At 37.1% G+C, this 18430-nt stretch overlaps 1 protein-coding gene across 2 annotated transcripts in view; it reads left to right on the forward strand.

Annotated features, from left to right (window-relative positions):
- ARHGAP15 (Rho GTPase activating protein 15) overlaps window positions 1-18430 on the forward strand; it is a 448076-nt gene that overhangs the window by 309422 nt on the left and 120224 nt on the right. For both annotated transcript variants that reach the window (XM_077829446.1, XM_077829447.1), the window contains exon 11: window positions 5836-5913. In XM_077829446.1, coding sequence (XP_077685572.1) covers window positions 5836-5913 — 78 coding nt within the window. The remainder of the gene's footprint in view (window positions 1-5835; window positions 5914-18430) is intronic.

Consider the following 18430-nt stretch of genomic DNA (forward strand, 5'->3'; position numbering starts at 1 on the left):
CTAGAAAAAGTGTATAAAAATAACTATTGAAGTTTTTTAAAAAACAATTGAATGAAACTCACAAAATATTAAGTTTTAAGATAACAGATAAGATATAATGGATACTAAGATAATGAGTTGGCACCCATACTTTGTGCTATGATCTTAAAACTTAAGCACAATAAGGGGTTTCACTGGTATGAGACAGAGCAGGATTTTAGCCAGTGGATAGATATGACAACTCCTGTATTGGGGAGGGGGTAAACTAGCTCAGAAAACATAAGAACTTCTTCAGACATTTGCCTATTTCTATTACAGAATCCAAACTGAGTAATTTAGAAGTTCTGAAATATTGGGATTATATTTATATCCTCTGTAGTATTTTGTTATTGCTAATGCTCCTCTATACTTCCAAGTTCCAGCTGGGACTGCACTTGGAAGTGCAACAATAATGCAAGAAAGGCCATTTTTGCAATATTCCCAGCTCAGCTAGAAATAAAGAGCACCAGAAATGTTCTTTTGAGATCTTCAACCCACTTACACAAAGTAGTTCATATAACTTTGATGTTTATGTATCTGACCCAAACCTGTATTCTGTTCCCTTTTAGATTTGCCCATTACTAATACCAGTGTATCCTAATCTATAACATATGACTGCTTTTAACAAGAGCATTGTTATACTCTGTCTATATTCTGGTAGCTAAATTCTGGAGTCAATCCTTATCCAATTTTTTTTTCTGGAAAGCTTATAAGATTTATGGTGGGAATAGCTTGGGACAGCTGCATTGTTTCCACTGAGTTTTGACCACCATTTGGTCTGATAATACCTAATTGTGTGCCCATCCTATTCTAAGCTTCTTTAAAAAATATTTGTTACCCTCTGGGGAAAAGACCAGTTATATTTCTCAATGATAAAAACCATTTCGAAACACAAGAAGGTCAGCACATGATGAACAAATAATCTGACTTTAATACAATGAATATTTTTTTTCTGAATTGTTCTTTACCACTATACTTTAATGCCAGCACCAGATAGGACATTTTGAAAATACTTTTGTTTCATCTTGTATTTATAGCCTGCCGTGAAGAAACACTGACAGCAGAGCAGTGATGTTTTTATTCTTGATAAAGGTGCCCTTAAAAGTGATTTTCCTTGAAAACTTCTTCACACAATCAGAACATAAGAACCTTCTCTTTTTAAAAAAAAAATCACTTGGCCTAATTGGATTTCCAAAATAAGTAGTTTCCAGCTAGGATAATGTGGTAATGAAAAGGATGTCCAAATCCACCAATTTACATTGGTTTGGTTTAGCTTAACTTTCAAAGTTCTTGGAGCAGAAAGTTAATGACATGTGAACACTATAATTGGTGTAATATTCTCAGTTTTTTCTCTGTCTGCCATATTGTGTGTCCAAATGAAATGCTAATCAGACCTCCTTTCTGGACCCAAGTAAATTTATAACAATAATAATTTACTTATATGTTCCAGATCATTTTGCAAGATGTAATGTCCTCCAGTTTACTACAGAGGTTGTCATTTTCACTTGATTCATATCATTTAAATAGCATGATACCAAGGGGGCTAAGCTCTTCCAAATCGGTGCTACTAATGTGAGAGATTATTATCACATACAGAGCTCTATATGTGGCTTTCACATGCTCTTATTCCATGTCCAGAAGGCTTGAGAACTGAGTCATGCTAGATTCAAATGGAAGTTAACATTTCTTTGTTTTTTTCCTTTACATTCTGGTTTAGATCAACTCACTATGCAGTTTAGTGGGATGCAATTCTCAATCTATGACCACAAGAGATCCACATTCTTAAACTGGCAACTACTCTGTTTGTCTTACTCCCCCACTTCCAAGAAGAGAGTGGGATTGTTGAGTTTTAAGATAGAGTTGCATTACTTAAGCATTTTAGTAACTTCCATTTGTTCATATGTTATGTATCCTGTACATGGATAGTTTCCAAGTGTTCTTGATTACCGAATCCCTTTTTATTTCTCGTAGATAAACTTTCTCTTTAGCCCTCTATAACCAAAGGAGATCTTTCTGACATGAACCATCATTTTCAGTATTAGATTGCAGAGCTCCCACTGGTGAAGGGTAGACAATGAAATGGACTGATAAAAGACATGTATAACTGATATATATTATGGAATATTATTTCTTTTTCAAATAAATTGTTCAAGATAAACTGAAGCAAGATGTGTCTGCAGCAATATTTAAAACAAACAAACAAATCTGTAAGCAACTCAACTCAGTTAAGTTACCAAAGGTTGTGCCCCTTAGTGAATAGGAAGCATGAGAGTAACCTTCAATTATTAAATCAGTATGGTAACCTGGATATAAAGCATCGCAAAGCACCTTTCAGAAATAATAAAAATTAAATTGTATGAGACTAATATAACTAGAACAGCTTCAGACAGATCTTGTTTTGCTTAGGAAATCTCTGTCACAATATGCCTGTTATACTTCAGTTCTCAAGCTGCTAAAAATACATTGAATTTGTGTATCAATGTATACTTTGGAGACAGAGACGGGTTCAGAATGTCTGCAATATGTGTGAGTTTACATGTGGCAAGGGTTGAAAAATATGAAGGATGTTAAAGGTAATGTTATTTCACCTTTGGAGTTAGTATGATTGTATGGTTATTATTAATATTATAGTAATATATGGTTAGTAATATTTAATATTTATATGCAGTTTGTTGCTGTGCCAATGTTTATGATGTCAAATATTAAATGATGGGATGAGTACTGCTGCCAACCCCTGAAAACTTTTTCTGCCTTTCTAAACAAACTATAGTCAAATCTTTTGGAAGTTTGAGAAAAATCAGTTAAAGATTCTTACCAACACTATTACCCAATTTCCTCAACACACAGAAGGCATCAGCCGAGCACTTCTTCCTTTCCACCATTCTCCCTTACCCATTTCTTACCTGAATAGACAAGTCTTTTTGAATGGGACTGAGGTCCAATGACCTGTTATCCATTTGCAATCTCAAGGGTGAAATTCTGCCCCTTTTGAAGCCAATGGGAATTTTGCTAGTGACTTCTGTGGGGACATTTCTCCACAAAATCTCAATTTCCAGGGCCCAGTCCTAAAATACACTCACATCATCTGGAGTGTACCCGTTCTCCCATTTGCCAGCAGTAGGATTCCCCGTAATCCCTCCCCTGCATCTTGTTGACATGTTATTTTAAAATTTCAAATCACATCTGAATTTTGCTTGGTCCTGCAGTGTAGTATATAAGTTATAGAACTGCTTTGTGTTGTAATATGAGCTGTTTTTTCTTTTTTTACTTTCAATAGGTAACATTAAAAGCAGAATTTAGTTTACTACATAGGAGGAATGCTGAGCCTGTCTTGGGCTGTAGCACACGCTAATTAATTTAGTTTTTTTCTGTAGAAAAAGTCAGCCTTCTTATAAAACAATGTGGCTAAGACTTGGGTTCCAAGTGACTAATAGCTTCTACAACTCCATTATGGAGCAGTGGATCTCCAGTAAACCGCTCTCTGCATCATGCTGATCTGCGCCTTATACATTTCAAGTGGCACTATACGGTTTAGTGTTTTAAATTTTGGAGCATGCAGATTTCTTCCTCTGTTCTTATGAGATTGGCAGTTTTAAGTTTTAAAGTTTAAAGTTTTCAATTTTAAAAGGGTATATCAGCAGACCCTACTGTAGGAGATAGTTTCCTCCAACAGATGATACCTGATCAGATTTAAGGGGAAAATGGGACTCCCGAGGTGTCCTTGAAAACACTCTTCATTATTTGCAATAAAACCTCCAGGGCATTAAATCATCAAACTCAATCAACTTGGTACAAAACAGTGCCATAGTAAAATGCTTTGTAAATAACATACACATCTCTCTGATTAATTCAAGCTCAGCAGTTTCTCGTTGGAGTCTGTTTCTGAAGCTTTTCCGTTGCAAAATTACCACCCTTAAGTCTTTTACTGAGTGGCCAGAGAGGCTGAAGTGTTCTCCTACCGGTTTTTGAATGTTATGATTCCTGATGTCAGATTGTGTCCATTTATTCTTTTGCATAGAGACTGTCCGGTTTGGCCAATGTACATGGCAGAGGGGCATTGCTGGCACATGATGGCATATATCACACTGGTAGATGAGCAGGTGAATGAGCCCCTGATGGTGTGGCTAATGTGATTAGGTCCTATGATGATGTCACCATAACCTCAGCTGTGCTGAACACAATGCCATCAACAGCCTCAGGAACAACTCTGACATCATAATCAAAAAGGCTAAAAATGGAGGTGCTGTTGTCATCATGAATAAGTTGGAATATGATCAAGAGGCTGCTAGGCAGCTCTCTAACTCCACATTCTACAGCCATTATCCTCTGATCCCACTGAGGATTACCAAAAGAAACTACATCATCTGCTCAAGAAACTCCCTGAAAACGCACAGGAACAGATCTGTGCAGACACATGCCTAGAACCCCGACCAGGGGTATTCTATTTGCTACTCAAGAGCCATAAACCTGGAAATCCTGGCTGCCCCATCATCTCAGGCATTGGAACCCTAACAGCAGAATTGTCTGGCTATATGGACTCTCTCCTCAGGCCCTATGCTACCAGCGCTCCCAGCTATCTTCAAGACACCACTGACTTCCTGAGGAAAATACAATCTATCGGCGATCTTCCAGAAAACACCATCATGGCCACTATGGATGTAGAAGCCCTCTACACCAACATTCCACACAAAGATAGACTACAAGCTGTCAGGAACAGTATCCCCGATAATGTCATGGCAAACCTGGTGGCTGACCTTTGTGACTTAGTCCTCACCCACAACTATTTCACATTTGGGGTCAATATATACCTTCAAGTCAGCGGCATTGCTATGGCTACCCGCATGTCCCCACAGCTTCAAAAACAGACTCCAACGAGAAACTGCTGAGCTTGAATTAATATGAAAACTAGATACCATTAACTTGGGTTTGAATAGAGACTGAGAGTGGCTGAGTCATTACACTTATTGAATCTATTTCCCCATGTTAAGTATCCTCACACCTTCTTGTCAACTGTCTAAATGGGCCATCTTGATTATCACTACAAAAGTTTTTTTCTCCTGCTGATAATAGCTCATCTTAATTAATTAGCCTCTTACAGTTTGTATGGCAACTTCCACCTTCTCTGTATGTATATATATATATATCTTCTTACTATATGTTCCATTCTATGCATCCCATGGAAGTGGGCTGTAGCCCACGAAAGCTTATGCTCTAATAAATTTGTTAGTCTCTAGGGTGCCACAAGTACTCCTGTTCTTTTTGCGGATACAAACTAACATGGCTGCTACTCTGAAACCATACATAGTCTTACATGTCATGGTTACATGGCAATCATCTCACTGAATATATGCAATACCAGAAATGCAATTCACAACCTTTAGCTCAAAAAGTCTGTGTCTCTACCTGCAAAGTTCTGTTAGCCCAGCTAGTATAAGTAGTTAATATACACTTACGCAAATTTGCTTTTACATCTTGTGGAGGGTATTTGTACGTGAACACACAAGTTAATACTTACACTACTCTTTTCCAAGCTAATTGAAATATCTCTACCTTTACTGTACGCCTGTGAGAGAATTACTACAACATTACAATAAAGTATTTTGAGTTCAATTGAGTTAACCTACAATTTTGTTTTTCTGTATTGTTTTAATCAGGCAGAAGGCATCATATAATTCTGGTCTTTCTCAGGTGATTTATTATCTAGTAGTTCACCATACTATTCTTCCCCATATTTGTTAGGACATTTATGTTTTCTTGACTGTCATCTTCAATAAAGTACGCACATGAGCCAATATGAAATATGTTTTCCTTTTTTAGGTTTGGATGTCGATGGAATCTACAGAGTTAGCGGCAATCTGGCAACAATACAGAAGTTACGATTTGTTGTCAATCAGGGTAAGTGATTCCTTCACCCTGGTAATATTTTGTTTAGTACATAACTGCCTCAGATGACAATATTTCAGGATCTGCTATACAATAGCGGCACAGAATGATGAGTCACATTTTGGGGAATGATAGGAAAGGTGGAGAGATACAACAAACAATCAAAGAAGTAGGTAGGGTTAGGAAATAGGAAAGATAAATAAAGCACAGGAAAAAAAGGGAAAAGTAGTAGGGAGAAGGGAGATGAGAAGGAGAATAAAAGAGAAAATGACAGAAAAAATGAAACAAAATTACAAGAATGAGGCAAACATGGAAATCAGAGAAACAGAGTAAGCAAAGGGATAAAAAAGGAAGAGTGAAAGTAAACTGAATATTGAATGTGAAACAAAAGCTGGAAGAAGTAGTGCAAGAATAAAAAAAATCATGAAACAAAGAAAGATTAGAAGAATACATAAAATACGGGTGCTGAAAAAGAAGAAAAACAGAAACATAAGAACTGGGGATAAATTCTCATTCCATTGATGTCAATGGGGGGTTTGCTATTGACTTCAATGGGATCAAAATTTCACCTTACAAAATGAGGGATGATGAACAGTAAAATGAGCAAATGAGAACCAGAAATACAGTCAATATTCAAATTAAATTTTATTTTAGAATTGTATTGGTTTTTCACAAATATTACCCAAACGAAACCCGCATCCCTCAATAGATATTACAGGTGTGGAAGCCAGTATAGGCAGCTAGTGAAAAATACATCCCAAAGCCACTCACAGTGTTGAACAAAGCCACTCACAGTGTTGAACACTTTACTGTTCTTGGCAAGGGTTAAGCATACAGCATCACCATTATATAAAGTTATATCAGATGATGTTCACACTCTGCAGACTTGTGCTGAAGAGAGGGCTTCCTGGAACTCTAGTTTGGGGAGCTAAACAACAAGTAGACTTGGAATCCTTCTTCTTGACCTTGCAAAAAGTGGTTCCATCCTACAGAGTTGTAGGAGAGGGTTGTGAGTTAACAGCTCCGACTGCTGAGCACTCCCTTTGCTGCTAACAATCCAATATGGCAAAATACATTGAGGGGAGTGAATGCTGCTGACTAACAGTTCATGAAGAACACTGTGCCCCCACATCTTCATTGGGCCAATGAGCAGGTGTCTGAGATATTATTGTCAAAGAATACTCAGACACATTTCTGTGTTATTGTTATTATTTTATTATTTCTGTGTTATTATTTCTGTATCTCCTGGTTCGCAGTAACTCCTACTGAAAATCATAAAAATGGCCTGCACACATGCATTTTGAGGCTGCTGGATTGCACTTAAGCAGCTATAACTGGGCTAAATCTTATTTTGGACTCATCATGCCTACTTTTCCCCTGCTCTCCAGTGCTCGGTATAGTGCTGGCATAGAATTTTCCTCACATTGCTGAGCATTGTATATGTTTCTCCACACTGTGCAGAATCCTCTCTGCTCAGATCCTGAGCATCAGGGCCATATTTGGGGGCAGGTGACCCAGGCAACGGCCTAGGGTGCTGGGCTTAGAGGGGTGCTGGGCTAGGGGTGCTGTTTTTGTTAGCAACAAAACAGAAAATAGAGTGTTTGAAGTAAAAGGCTTCAGGTATTCCATATGTGGATTCATTTTTCACTAACCTCCTAGAGTTGTCTGGACCTTTGTAGAATCTCGTAGAACCTTCCAGACTTTCTGAGAACTATATTTTCCTCAAACCTCCTAGAAAGTTGTCAGCCATGCCCGCGCGGGTATATAAAGGTGGTGGTGGGGAGAGTAGCCAGTCAGTCTTATACGACAGGAATAATCATGCATGCAAATCGTGCATCAAAGTCATTAAATGGGCTACAAATGCAATAAAAATAAGGCATTCAAAGGTTTAACAAATCGACGGGTGCTGAAGACACTTCTCACCTGGGGGACCTTTTGGTCTAGGGCCAGCCGTGCTGAGCACTGAACTCTAGCATTTTGGATTTCCACACTTTTTTTTAGCATAGCTTATTAGCCTTCAGGACTGAGCTCCTCTATATCTGCCCTCAGCCCCTAAGAGTATAGTTGAGCCTTATCCTGTGAGGTTCTGAGTGCCTTGCAGTGCCACTGGAGTCTTGGCTTTATAGACATCAATAGCAAAACTTCCACTGATTCTGATAGGGCCAGGATTTTACCCAATGAAGGGTGTGGGCACTCTGCACTTTGTAGGAGTGGACCCAAGAGCTTTCACAATAGTAAAGATATTTTGTCATAATAGGAAATTGCCCACAGTTCCCAACAGTTGTTGGCCTATTAGTTCTAGCTTAGTGTCCAATGCTTTTAAAAAGTTTCTATTGTTATTTTTAACTTAGGGTAGTAATAGGAAAGAGTTTTACTTTATTATTGTATTTTCAAGTATTTTGAGACACAGTAGAAAAGATGGTGGTTTTTCTTGAACTATTCAGAGCCACAGGTTGGATTTGACTCCTATAAATGAAGGGTAGAAAGATTTTTCTTATGTTATTTCATGTTTGCACTTAACTTTGAACATGTAAAATGCTATACATGCTCTCATATAAGTACATGGTATTATTAATATATTTCATTTTCCCCCATCCCAAATTTTGGTACATGTTCGCTCTTCTGTCATTCATCATGGATTGTAATAATTTCAAGGCTATGTAGCATGGCATATTTGTTTCTAAAGGATATATTAGAAATTCTTTATGATTGTGAATACAACTGCATGACATTATTTTTGAAAACTATATGGTCCAAATTCATCCCTGATGTAACTCCATTCAATTCAGTCTAAAAACATTTCTGTGAACTTTTAATCAAATCTAAGTGAAGATGTCACCACTTTGAAAGTGAATTTCACCAGGGATGAATTTAGCCCCCTATCTTTATGTAAAACTGAACTGCCAAATTCATCCAAAACCAAGCTACAGCAGAGAGTTGTGTGTGTGTGTGTGTGTGTGTGTGTGCATATATGTGTATGTGTGTACACACAAACAGAGTTTTCAAATTGCATATTTTACAGTGCAAGCTCTAGTCAGAGAGCAGTTCAATTTCTCCCATTTCTGGAGTAGCTTCAGCTTTTCATTCCCTGGTCTTTCTTCCGGCATAAACTACTATGAGAGATAAAGAGCCTCTTTTTTTCTTTCCAATCACGGCTCTAAATTGCATTTTTTTTTATTTATTTCTTTTTTTTGGTGGGCACTCTTGCACATGCAAATCAAGTAATTAGATGCACAATTATCTAAGTTGCATATGCAGATTGAGGCTTTTCTCTATTTCAGAGGCTGCCCATGCAAAATTTGCTAGTTTGAAAATGTGGTCTATAGCATCCCAAGGCAAAAATCTTTATTGTTTCTTTGTTGTTTATTTAGAAATTATTTTGGTGCCTATTGGCAAGTGTCTGGATGTTTTACATTTAAGAAAACAATCGATAGTTTCTGTATTAAAGCACTCAAGACTGGCTGGACTTGCAGCATTTATTATCTTAAATTTTCTAAAGACATAGTGTCAGTTTCCCGGTATTTTATCTGCCTGGAACTTGTTTTGCACTTTCCCAAGCTATAAGTAGTGGCCGTATGACTGGCAACTGGGCATAAAATCCATCAGAACCCAGTGTGTGAATGTCTGGAATGTGTAGACGTAAGAAATGTAGGGTGACTTTGTGGAATTTTACAGAATTCATTCAAATGCAAATTTGACTGTGGAGAGGAAGGATGTTTGCCCAACAAGGGAGGGATGCCACGCATAGTAGTCCACATGGAAGAGAGCACAAAATGGGAATGGCAAGAGTCACAGTGAAAGTCCGGCTGGAAGGAAGGGTTAAAGTAATGTGAGAGGCAGCAAAAGAAAATGGGAGCAAAAATGTGTAGTGAAAGCCTCATAGCTGAGGATATAGAGCTTGACTTTGTTTTGGAAGCCAAGTAAAACGCAGTGGTTCAGTCTGAGCTTTGTTGTTCATTTGAAAAGGTACAAACTCCTGCAGATTGTAATCAGAGTTAACTTGTGACCTCGCAGTGTGAAGCAAAACTAGATCCTTCATGCAGTGGCTGTATATCACTGCCAGGCAGCAAGATGGCAGAAAGAAGAACACACAAAGATATATTGAAGGACTGGAAATAAAATGGATCAGCTTGAAGTATGAATTCTGTGTTGAACTGTAGGTTAATACTGATGTCATCCCTTCTATTTCTCCAGAGACACGCTTCCTGATTCTCCCCCCATTTACAACTATTTTACACTGGTGTGAGTGGATTATCAGGCCAATAGTTTTCAGATCATGATAGTTTGGTTGTGTAACATATTTCTCCTGGGAAACAGAGGGGCAGAACCAGTAACAGGAATAAGAGCATTCCCTATCTTTATTCACTTCCTAAAATCTTTGCTCGACACTATCAGACGAATGGGAAAATAACTCTTCCATAACAATATTAGATCTGTCCATCCAAACATTAGCTTACTCAAAGCTACATTACTGCTCAAGTTTCCATCTAAAGAAGAAGGTTTGATGGTGTGAAGCTTGTCAGAAAGCTAAAGCACTTAGCTTGTTTTGGTAGCATAGAAATACCAGGAGGCCTTTCCTCTGGTTTATGCCACTGTCAAATTTGACAAATTTGTCAAATTTGTCAAATTTGCCGATCAATCAAAATCACACCCTGATGCTGACACAGGATGAGGAGGAGGAATGGGCACACTTTGCCTACATGTTTCAGGGATTGATTCAAGTCTCCTCATCACCTGCTCATTTACAAATCGTGAAAGTGCTAGAATAGGGTGAATTTCAGTAGTATACTTGACAGAGTTGTTTTACTTTTTGTTTTTTGTTTGCTTTTTGTTAATCCCTCTGTCTTCATTTTTTTAAATTAGTCTAAACAAGACAAATAGTATTTTAAATGACTTTTCATTTTGTTTATTTCATTTCTCTTCCGTAAGTATTTTGTTTTTGTGAAAATTTATTCAACTATAAGTACTAATCCACACTGCCCCCAAGGGCCATTTAAATTCCAAAAGTTGAACATGTGTTCAGCCTTATACAGGCAAAATGCTTGGGGGTTTATTTCTTGATGCCCAGTTGATTTTGGCATTCCCGTCCCCTCCTCCCCCCCCCACCAAAAAAAATCTGTACTGTTCATCTGTATTAAATATTAGGCTTTTCTGGTTTTATAATAGATGGAATCTGTACTTACCAGTGCAAATTCATTATCACAGGAAAAATTCCAGGCTGCCTACTGTACTTTTAGTGTTTTAAATAGAATTAACTCAAGAGCAAAGCATGAACTCTGGTCCCTCTCTTTGTACTGTTAACATTTCAGTATCAAAAACTGGATGAAAGAAAAAGTAGAGTGGGTGGGGAAGGTAGAAAAAGCAAGCAAGATGACAATTGACTATTTAATCATTAAATAAGGAATAGGAAGAAAGGGGGAAAAATCAAAAGAGGATTTTCAAATTCTATGAATGCATTTTTTTATAAATACAAACCTTCCACATCCAGTCCATTAATTTTTTCATTCACTGAATTTATTTTTCTTTTATTATTGTTCCTTAAAGTTAAGTACTTCCTAAAGCTGTTTGTTTTTGCCAACAACAGAAGAAACTACTTTATTTGTTCAGCCCGTTGCATGTTTTTTTTTTTTTGGTTTTTTTTTTTTGTATGGAAGGCTATTGATATTGTATCTTTTTTTGCTTTCGTGTGACAAGATTATCTTTTACCAGTGATGTATTTTTCCCATTAAAAGCTGAAAAGATCACTTGATCATAAACAGGCCAGACTATAACATCTTTCAGTACTTTGGAAACTTTCCGAGTCATCATTTTTCAGCATCATTGATTCAAGGAGCTAGAAGTTGCAAAGATTATTGGTGACATAAAGATAGCCATAATTTTTCTTATTTTAGAAATGTTTTAAGAATGGGGCTTCTGGAGAGTAAGTCAACAGTAATATGAGAACTGTGGCCTAGACAATTGGTTGCTGTTCTAATGGCTTCAACCTTTATCATGAGGAACTCATCAGGGTATTCTTCCTGCTACTTTTCATGTTGCCCGTTGAATCTCTGGCAGTTAAAATTTGGAAGCATCTAGACCCTGTGGGGATAGCCCAGTGGACTGTAGTAAGCAGAAGAGCTAACTGGCAGCGTACTGGTGACATTATGATCATTCTGAAGGATCCAGCCAACAAAAGGTACTACATGTTTTTGATGATCTTTACATTGGTTTTCTGGGAAAAAATAAACTGGAATAAGTCATACTGTAGGTGATGCCCATGTGCAGATAAGAGCAACATAAACAAATGTATGAACTCGTAGCTGTTAGAATCTAGTCCAACCAGCTGAAATTGCTGACATGATTCAGAATATTCTTTAATTTCACTGTCAACCCTATGAAAAAGAGACCTATGCTTTCAACAGATATGCTAATCTCTGTGAAATGTGCGCTGATCCCAGTCTAGTTATGGCATATAAGTGTTCACCTCACAGAAAGCATCAGTACAGTTGGAAGTCATTGGCACCCTTGTTTCCACGCCCATTTTTCTGTAGTGTGCAAGGAATGAATATATTATCTTGGAGACTGAGTTACTCTCCCCAATATAGGGTTAATATACATTGGTGTGCTAACAGGGCGAAGCTTACTCTGCTACACTTCCTATGCTGTACCTATTTTGTGGCTAGAGAGGAATTCAGTTTCTGGGACTGTCAAAGAACCGTAAGCACTTAAATTAAAAAATACAGCTATAAAGGGTTCATAATACCTCAAGGAAGCAGTATAATCCTATACAATTGCATGTACGTTCAGGGAAACTAACCATAGAAATACAAAAGTCCATCTTCACTGGTTCATTCAGCAAACAAGGCAGCTCCTAATTTCCTTTATATTCAATCCTTGGTTTGCAAAATGCTTGCTATTTGCAGTTCAGGTGACCTTTGGACACCATTATTTCATTTGGAATACCTTGTGTTATTAACTGTAAAACACAATTTACCATCCAAATATCAGTTACTGTGTTTTTAGTTCTTACGTACTATTTAAAGAAGAAAAAGAAATATAACTTTTTATGGAGGTTTAAATATTGCAGCAGAAAGCAGCATGTTTGTAGTATGTATAAGAGAAGTGCCAAAGATATTGGAATTAGTAAAGTGAGCTAGATTAGAAAAGGTACATTTATTAGTAAAACTATCATCTCAAGTTAACAGATACTATTTTGGTAAAACAATTAAAATACTTCTCTTGTGAGCCTGCTACAAGCAAATACTCAAATATCGGTTCCAGAATAAAAAAAAAATCAAAAATTTAAACTACAAATATGTTAGCCAATTGTGAATATTTATTAACTAAATAATTTAATAATAAAGAAAATGCCTACTTGATTAATTGTTACAGAGTAAAAATTACAATAAAACTGTCTTGATCAGTGCTTTGCAGAAGCACCATTACTGTCTGTGCAGTTGTTTAACAAGGATTTAATTGGAAAGATAAGTGAATGCACATTTAAAAGTATTGTTAATTTGCTTTATAATCACCCCATCCTTCACAGTATTGACAGCACCAGGCACAAACCCCTTTCTCTTTTACAAGTATTATTTTCCATATGTGCACAATAAATTCTGAAGCAGTAATTGGAATTTTTACGGATTCCAACATACCTAGTATATTGACTTTATAGGTGCAATATTCCCTTTCTAAAGGTAATTCACTAGTGGCATTATTAGTAAAATCACTGAACTTTTATTCACATATGGGTTTTTAGAAATATCTGGCTCCCATTTATATTTTGCTGCAGTTTGAATGACCAATAAAAAACCTCACTATCATTTTCTTTTCCATGTTATACAATAATGCCAGTCTTGGAATTCAGACAGCTTGAAGCTTATTGTTTTTCATTTGTGTTTATATTTATTGTTCTGCAATGGTTTGGACAAGAGCAAGAATCTAATTGGCAAGTGAGGGTTTTGAACCATATGAGCATCTAGACCACCTTCAAACATCAGGACTCCTCAGCTGTATTACCATATCAGTTATCAAGAAGTCTGTGAGAGGAAGAAAACAAATGGAAATGTTCTGAAGATATTTTCTCTGCTATTTTTGATCATGTTATTGTACAATTAAAATAGTACAGATTTTAGGAACCTGTTGGAGCCTAATGTCTGGAGCTGCTCTTATCGAGAAAAGAGAAGCCAGCACTGATTCAGCTCTGCCTCCCTTGGCAGAGCCTTTGTAACTGACGGAGGATTGAAGTTGCCTTTCAAATTGACTCATCAGGTCAGCATAAATGGGTTGGGTGTTTTTAAAGCAAGCATTTAGAAGAAGAAGAAGAAGAAGCTACTTTTCACAGTTTTTTTTTTAAGTAAGAAAAACTAAGGTTCTGCTCAAAAACATCCAACTGTTTCCACTGACCCAACATATCCATTTCAAAGGCAGCCAGCAGCTTCAGTCCTCTGTCAGTTAACAAAGGCGCTGCGGGCAGAGGCAGAGTGGCTTCAGTACAAGCTGCCAACTTCCAGAGAGCAGCTACAAACTTAAAGGTCCAATGGAGAAGTGAAACTCCTCTTCCAGATAGTTTTCTTCTTTTGTTATGTGTTTTCCTTCTATTTTAGACACATATATGGCAGGCAGTGTGGCCAGTAAGTTTCAGCTCATGCAAGTATAATGAAACAGGTTAGATTCCCCCTTTTATCCAATTCGTGCATTTTAAGACAGCTTTTATGAAGTAGTTGATTGCACCTTTCTCCTTTTAAACAAACTCTAAACCTGGATTCTAAATTTAGAACTCAACCACGTGCACAAATAACTTCTTTTCAGATGAACCCCTGAGCCAACCTGCATTACTGAATATGGGCCTAATTGTGAATCTCTTACTTGCTTTGGTGAGCATTTACTCACATAAGTAGTCCTTCTGGAAGTCAAGAGGTGTGAAGCCATTGTGTGTGTGCTGAAGTTCACTTTTGAAACATCAGGCTCTGCTTGATTTTTTTTGCTAGATGAAGAACCAAAATGCCTTGAAAGCATCAAAAAATAGTTATCCTTTTCTTTCACATTGCTCAGGCAAGAAAAGAAAAATAAAACAGACTGAAGTAATTCTCAGGAATAATTATAAAACAATTTGTTCTTGGGTTAAGACCTGCATATGCCAAGTTGCAGCCAAGAACATCACTCTTCTATTTTTGCCAAGTTATAAAATCCTGAGAACAGAGGAATACAATGGAAAGGACAAATTGACCGTTAACTTCAACAGCACAGAAGTGATGTCTTAATGCCCTTGGTGTGCATATGTTATTGATTAAGCCTTTAAATGCTCCAGTAGGAGGAGCTTTCTTTTTCTCTTTCTGAAAGGAAAAGGGGAAGGGTGTTTAAATGACCTATCCTAAGGATCAGACCTTTCATTTTCATTTGGAAGTGGGCCATTTAAGTAAAGGATATGCACGTTACTCTCTTCTTTTGGGAAGGAAGAAGAAATAGGTGCAATACCACCAACATATCCATTTTGGAAATGGAAACCAGATTTCCAGACCTGATGAGGATAATAGTCTGTTTATATTTCACTGCACCCCGTTTTTGTATTTTATTATTTTGCTCGTTCGAAATTTTAAAAAATAACTGTTATAACAGTAATTGTTTTTCTCACTCAGCTAACCTTGTTCTTGGTGTGTAAGGACCAAGGACTTAGAAGTATTGGCATGCATGGCTTTCCAGTCTTCAATCTGAGAACTAATATTTTATGCTACAAAATGTGTTGTCATACAGTTTTCTTTTTAACCCACTCAGTGAATAAGTCTATAAAATGAGGAAGAAGAGGTAATAAGTTAGGTCAGCATGAGCAGCCACATTCGTACCATGAATTTTATGGCATGCATTGTTTGGCCATGCCCATAAGACATGCCTTTTATTTCCTCTCTACTCCACAGAACTATTTACATCATAATAGGTGTTTTGTGTACTAGCACTTCAAAAAGTTCAATTTGAAAGGGCCCTGCTTTTGAAGACTTTACAAAATTGTGGGAGGTAGCCACATATTGGGATGCTGTAAGTCCTTGGGGATAATTTCTTCTTTCATGAATTGTGCTTCTCTGATAGCAACAGTACAGAAAATGTTAATATTGAAGAAAATGAATCCAAAACAAAAGATCAAGATAAATTATTTAGAATGGCCCAGTGAGAATCAAGGTAAAATTAAGCAAATGAAAATGTACTAGACACATTTATAAGTGGATTGTACAAAGTGTGGAAAATGTTCTATACAGTATAATCTAAGGGCCCCATTTTGTGAGTTGTAGAGCCCCAAATAAGAGATGGTGACAGTCAGTGTCTTGTAGGATGAGGCCCAATATGACCAAATAGATTTTTTTCCCCTGTAGCTAATGTCTATAATTCTGTGATTAAGGTGTAATAGTGGCAAACAAATAGAAGCTTGAAATATGAGCCTGCAACAGAAAAAAGCAATATTATTTATGGGTGTACGTTATGTGATATTGTGCTGGGTGGTATTAGAAAAAGAAATCAACATTTACCACACTGTGGAAATTGACTTTATCATGGTGTTTGTTGTATTCTTTATACATAGAATGGGCAAAACCACACAAATGCCATGTAAATGTCGCTACCATAGGTGGCAAGTGTTGATTTTTTGTAGTATATTCCACTGTAGAGGTACTTCATGTAATAGTAGTGACAGGTAACAATATTCAAAGTGTCAGTAGGGCCTGACCTGGAGTACTGTTGACAATTTTGGGAATTTCACTGTCAAAACAAAACAAAACAGCAAGACTACAAAGAATACTTATAAATGTGTAAAGAGTTGGAAAGTACTAAAAGAAGAAAGATTAAAAAATACTTTGTTATGGTCTCGGAAAGTATTAGAGTGGTGCGGGAATATGATTGTTCTGTATATTCTATATACAGAGTGAGAGTGTTGATTTAGTCACAGCGGGTCACAGCTATATTACAAGAAGAACTAGTTTGATGCTAAAGATTTTAGAAATAACAGTAAGATAAATTGGAGAATGACGCAACTGCCATGAGCTGTCCCAGAGACACCTTCAGTGGAAATGGTTGAAAAGGGGCTAGATAATACTCAGAAAAGCAGCAAAGGAGGGTGTGGGCTTGAAGACCTCTGACGTAGCTTCCAGCCTTAATTGCTAAGGGGCAGATTATCCACTGATGTAAATTATCATAGGCCCATTATAGTGATAATTTACTTCCCCATAAATATATGATATAAAGAGCTTTATAAAGAGGAGTTCTCCTCGAAATGTTTTAACATCACCAGTGGGGTGTGCTCTTTTCCAAGAATTTTTACTTCACAGATTCAATGTGCCTTAGGAAAATCTTCATGCTGAAAAGGAATTGCCCTTTTTAAGAAATTTTCAAATCACTCATGCCACTTTTTATATTTTCATAATATTGTAAATTACTGTTTTCAGTAAAATCACTTCTTATTCCTTGTGACCTGAGTAAAATTATCTCATTAGCTAATTGCCCCATTTCTGAGAAGTGTGTTCCCTTAAAGTATTCTGTGTATCCCTTAAAGGGCCCATTTAAATGTTCACATCATTACTATTTCCCTGAAATAGTCTTCCCTCTATGTATTTTCTTCTCCCCACCCTCCATTCCAACCCCAAAATATTCTCCTTAGGAATACCACTAAAAGGATATTTCTATTCTGTAATATTTCTTCTTGACTGTGCTGCTCTAAACAAAGAAAAAAACCCATACAAACTCTTAAAGTTTGAAGTTATGCCTGGTACCTGATTCTTGGAAGTGAGTGCACAGCTGTGACATCCTGAATTTCAGCACTATGTAATCTCTAATGTTATATCTGTTATCAGTGAAAGTCACCATAACACTGTGTCTAGACATCTTGAGGTCAAAGGGACCGTTTCCTAACTCTGATATAAAAAATGAGTCTGACTCAAAACTTTGGATCTGGCCAGTGATTTCAGTGAGATTGTGGATGTTCTGATTCACTGAAAATCAGCCCATAAGTGTGTGAACCTGCACTTAACATGTCTTCTCCTGTTATTCTTCTTATTTATTTATATAGCAGCGTAATTGCATATAACATTTTGGAACTATTAAAATATATTCAACTGAAGATTCTCTATCATGTTTGAGAATCTTTGCTATGGTTGGATGGCACAGAAGGGCCAAAAATCTTCCATAGTTCCCCAGCTAAGGATGTTCCCACTGAACAAAGCAAAATGTTATACATAAGAGTGAATTTCAGTACAGGTATATAGATTACCTGTTTAAACTGCTAGTACCTTACTTACTGTTAAAATGAAAGCTTTTGGCCAGCATTTAAGGATTGAACTAGATGAGGGGGTTGGACCAGGTGACCTTCTGAGGTCTCTTCCAACCCTAATCTTCTATGATTCTATGATCGCCAGCCCTTTTCTAGCCCTCAGGCAGCGCAAAGGAGCCAGATTCTGACCCTTCTGACCACTGATATTTCCCCCACACTGGGTGAGTGTAAATCTGGGGGGCTGGATCCTTCATCAGCTGCAGTCGATACTGACAAAGTGGACATATCTGGGACAGGGGG

The sequence above is a fragment of the Eretmochelys imbricata genome, chromosome 11 (genome assembly GCF_965152235.1).
Source record: "Eretmochelys imbricata isolate rEreImb1 chromosome 11, rEreImb1.hap1, whole genome shotgun sequence".
Lineage (NCBI taxonomy): Eukaryota > Metazoa > Chordata > Testudines > Cheloniidae > Eretmochelys > Eretmochelys imbricata.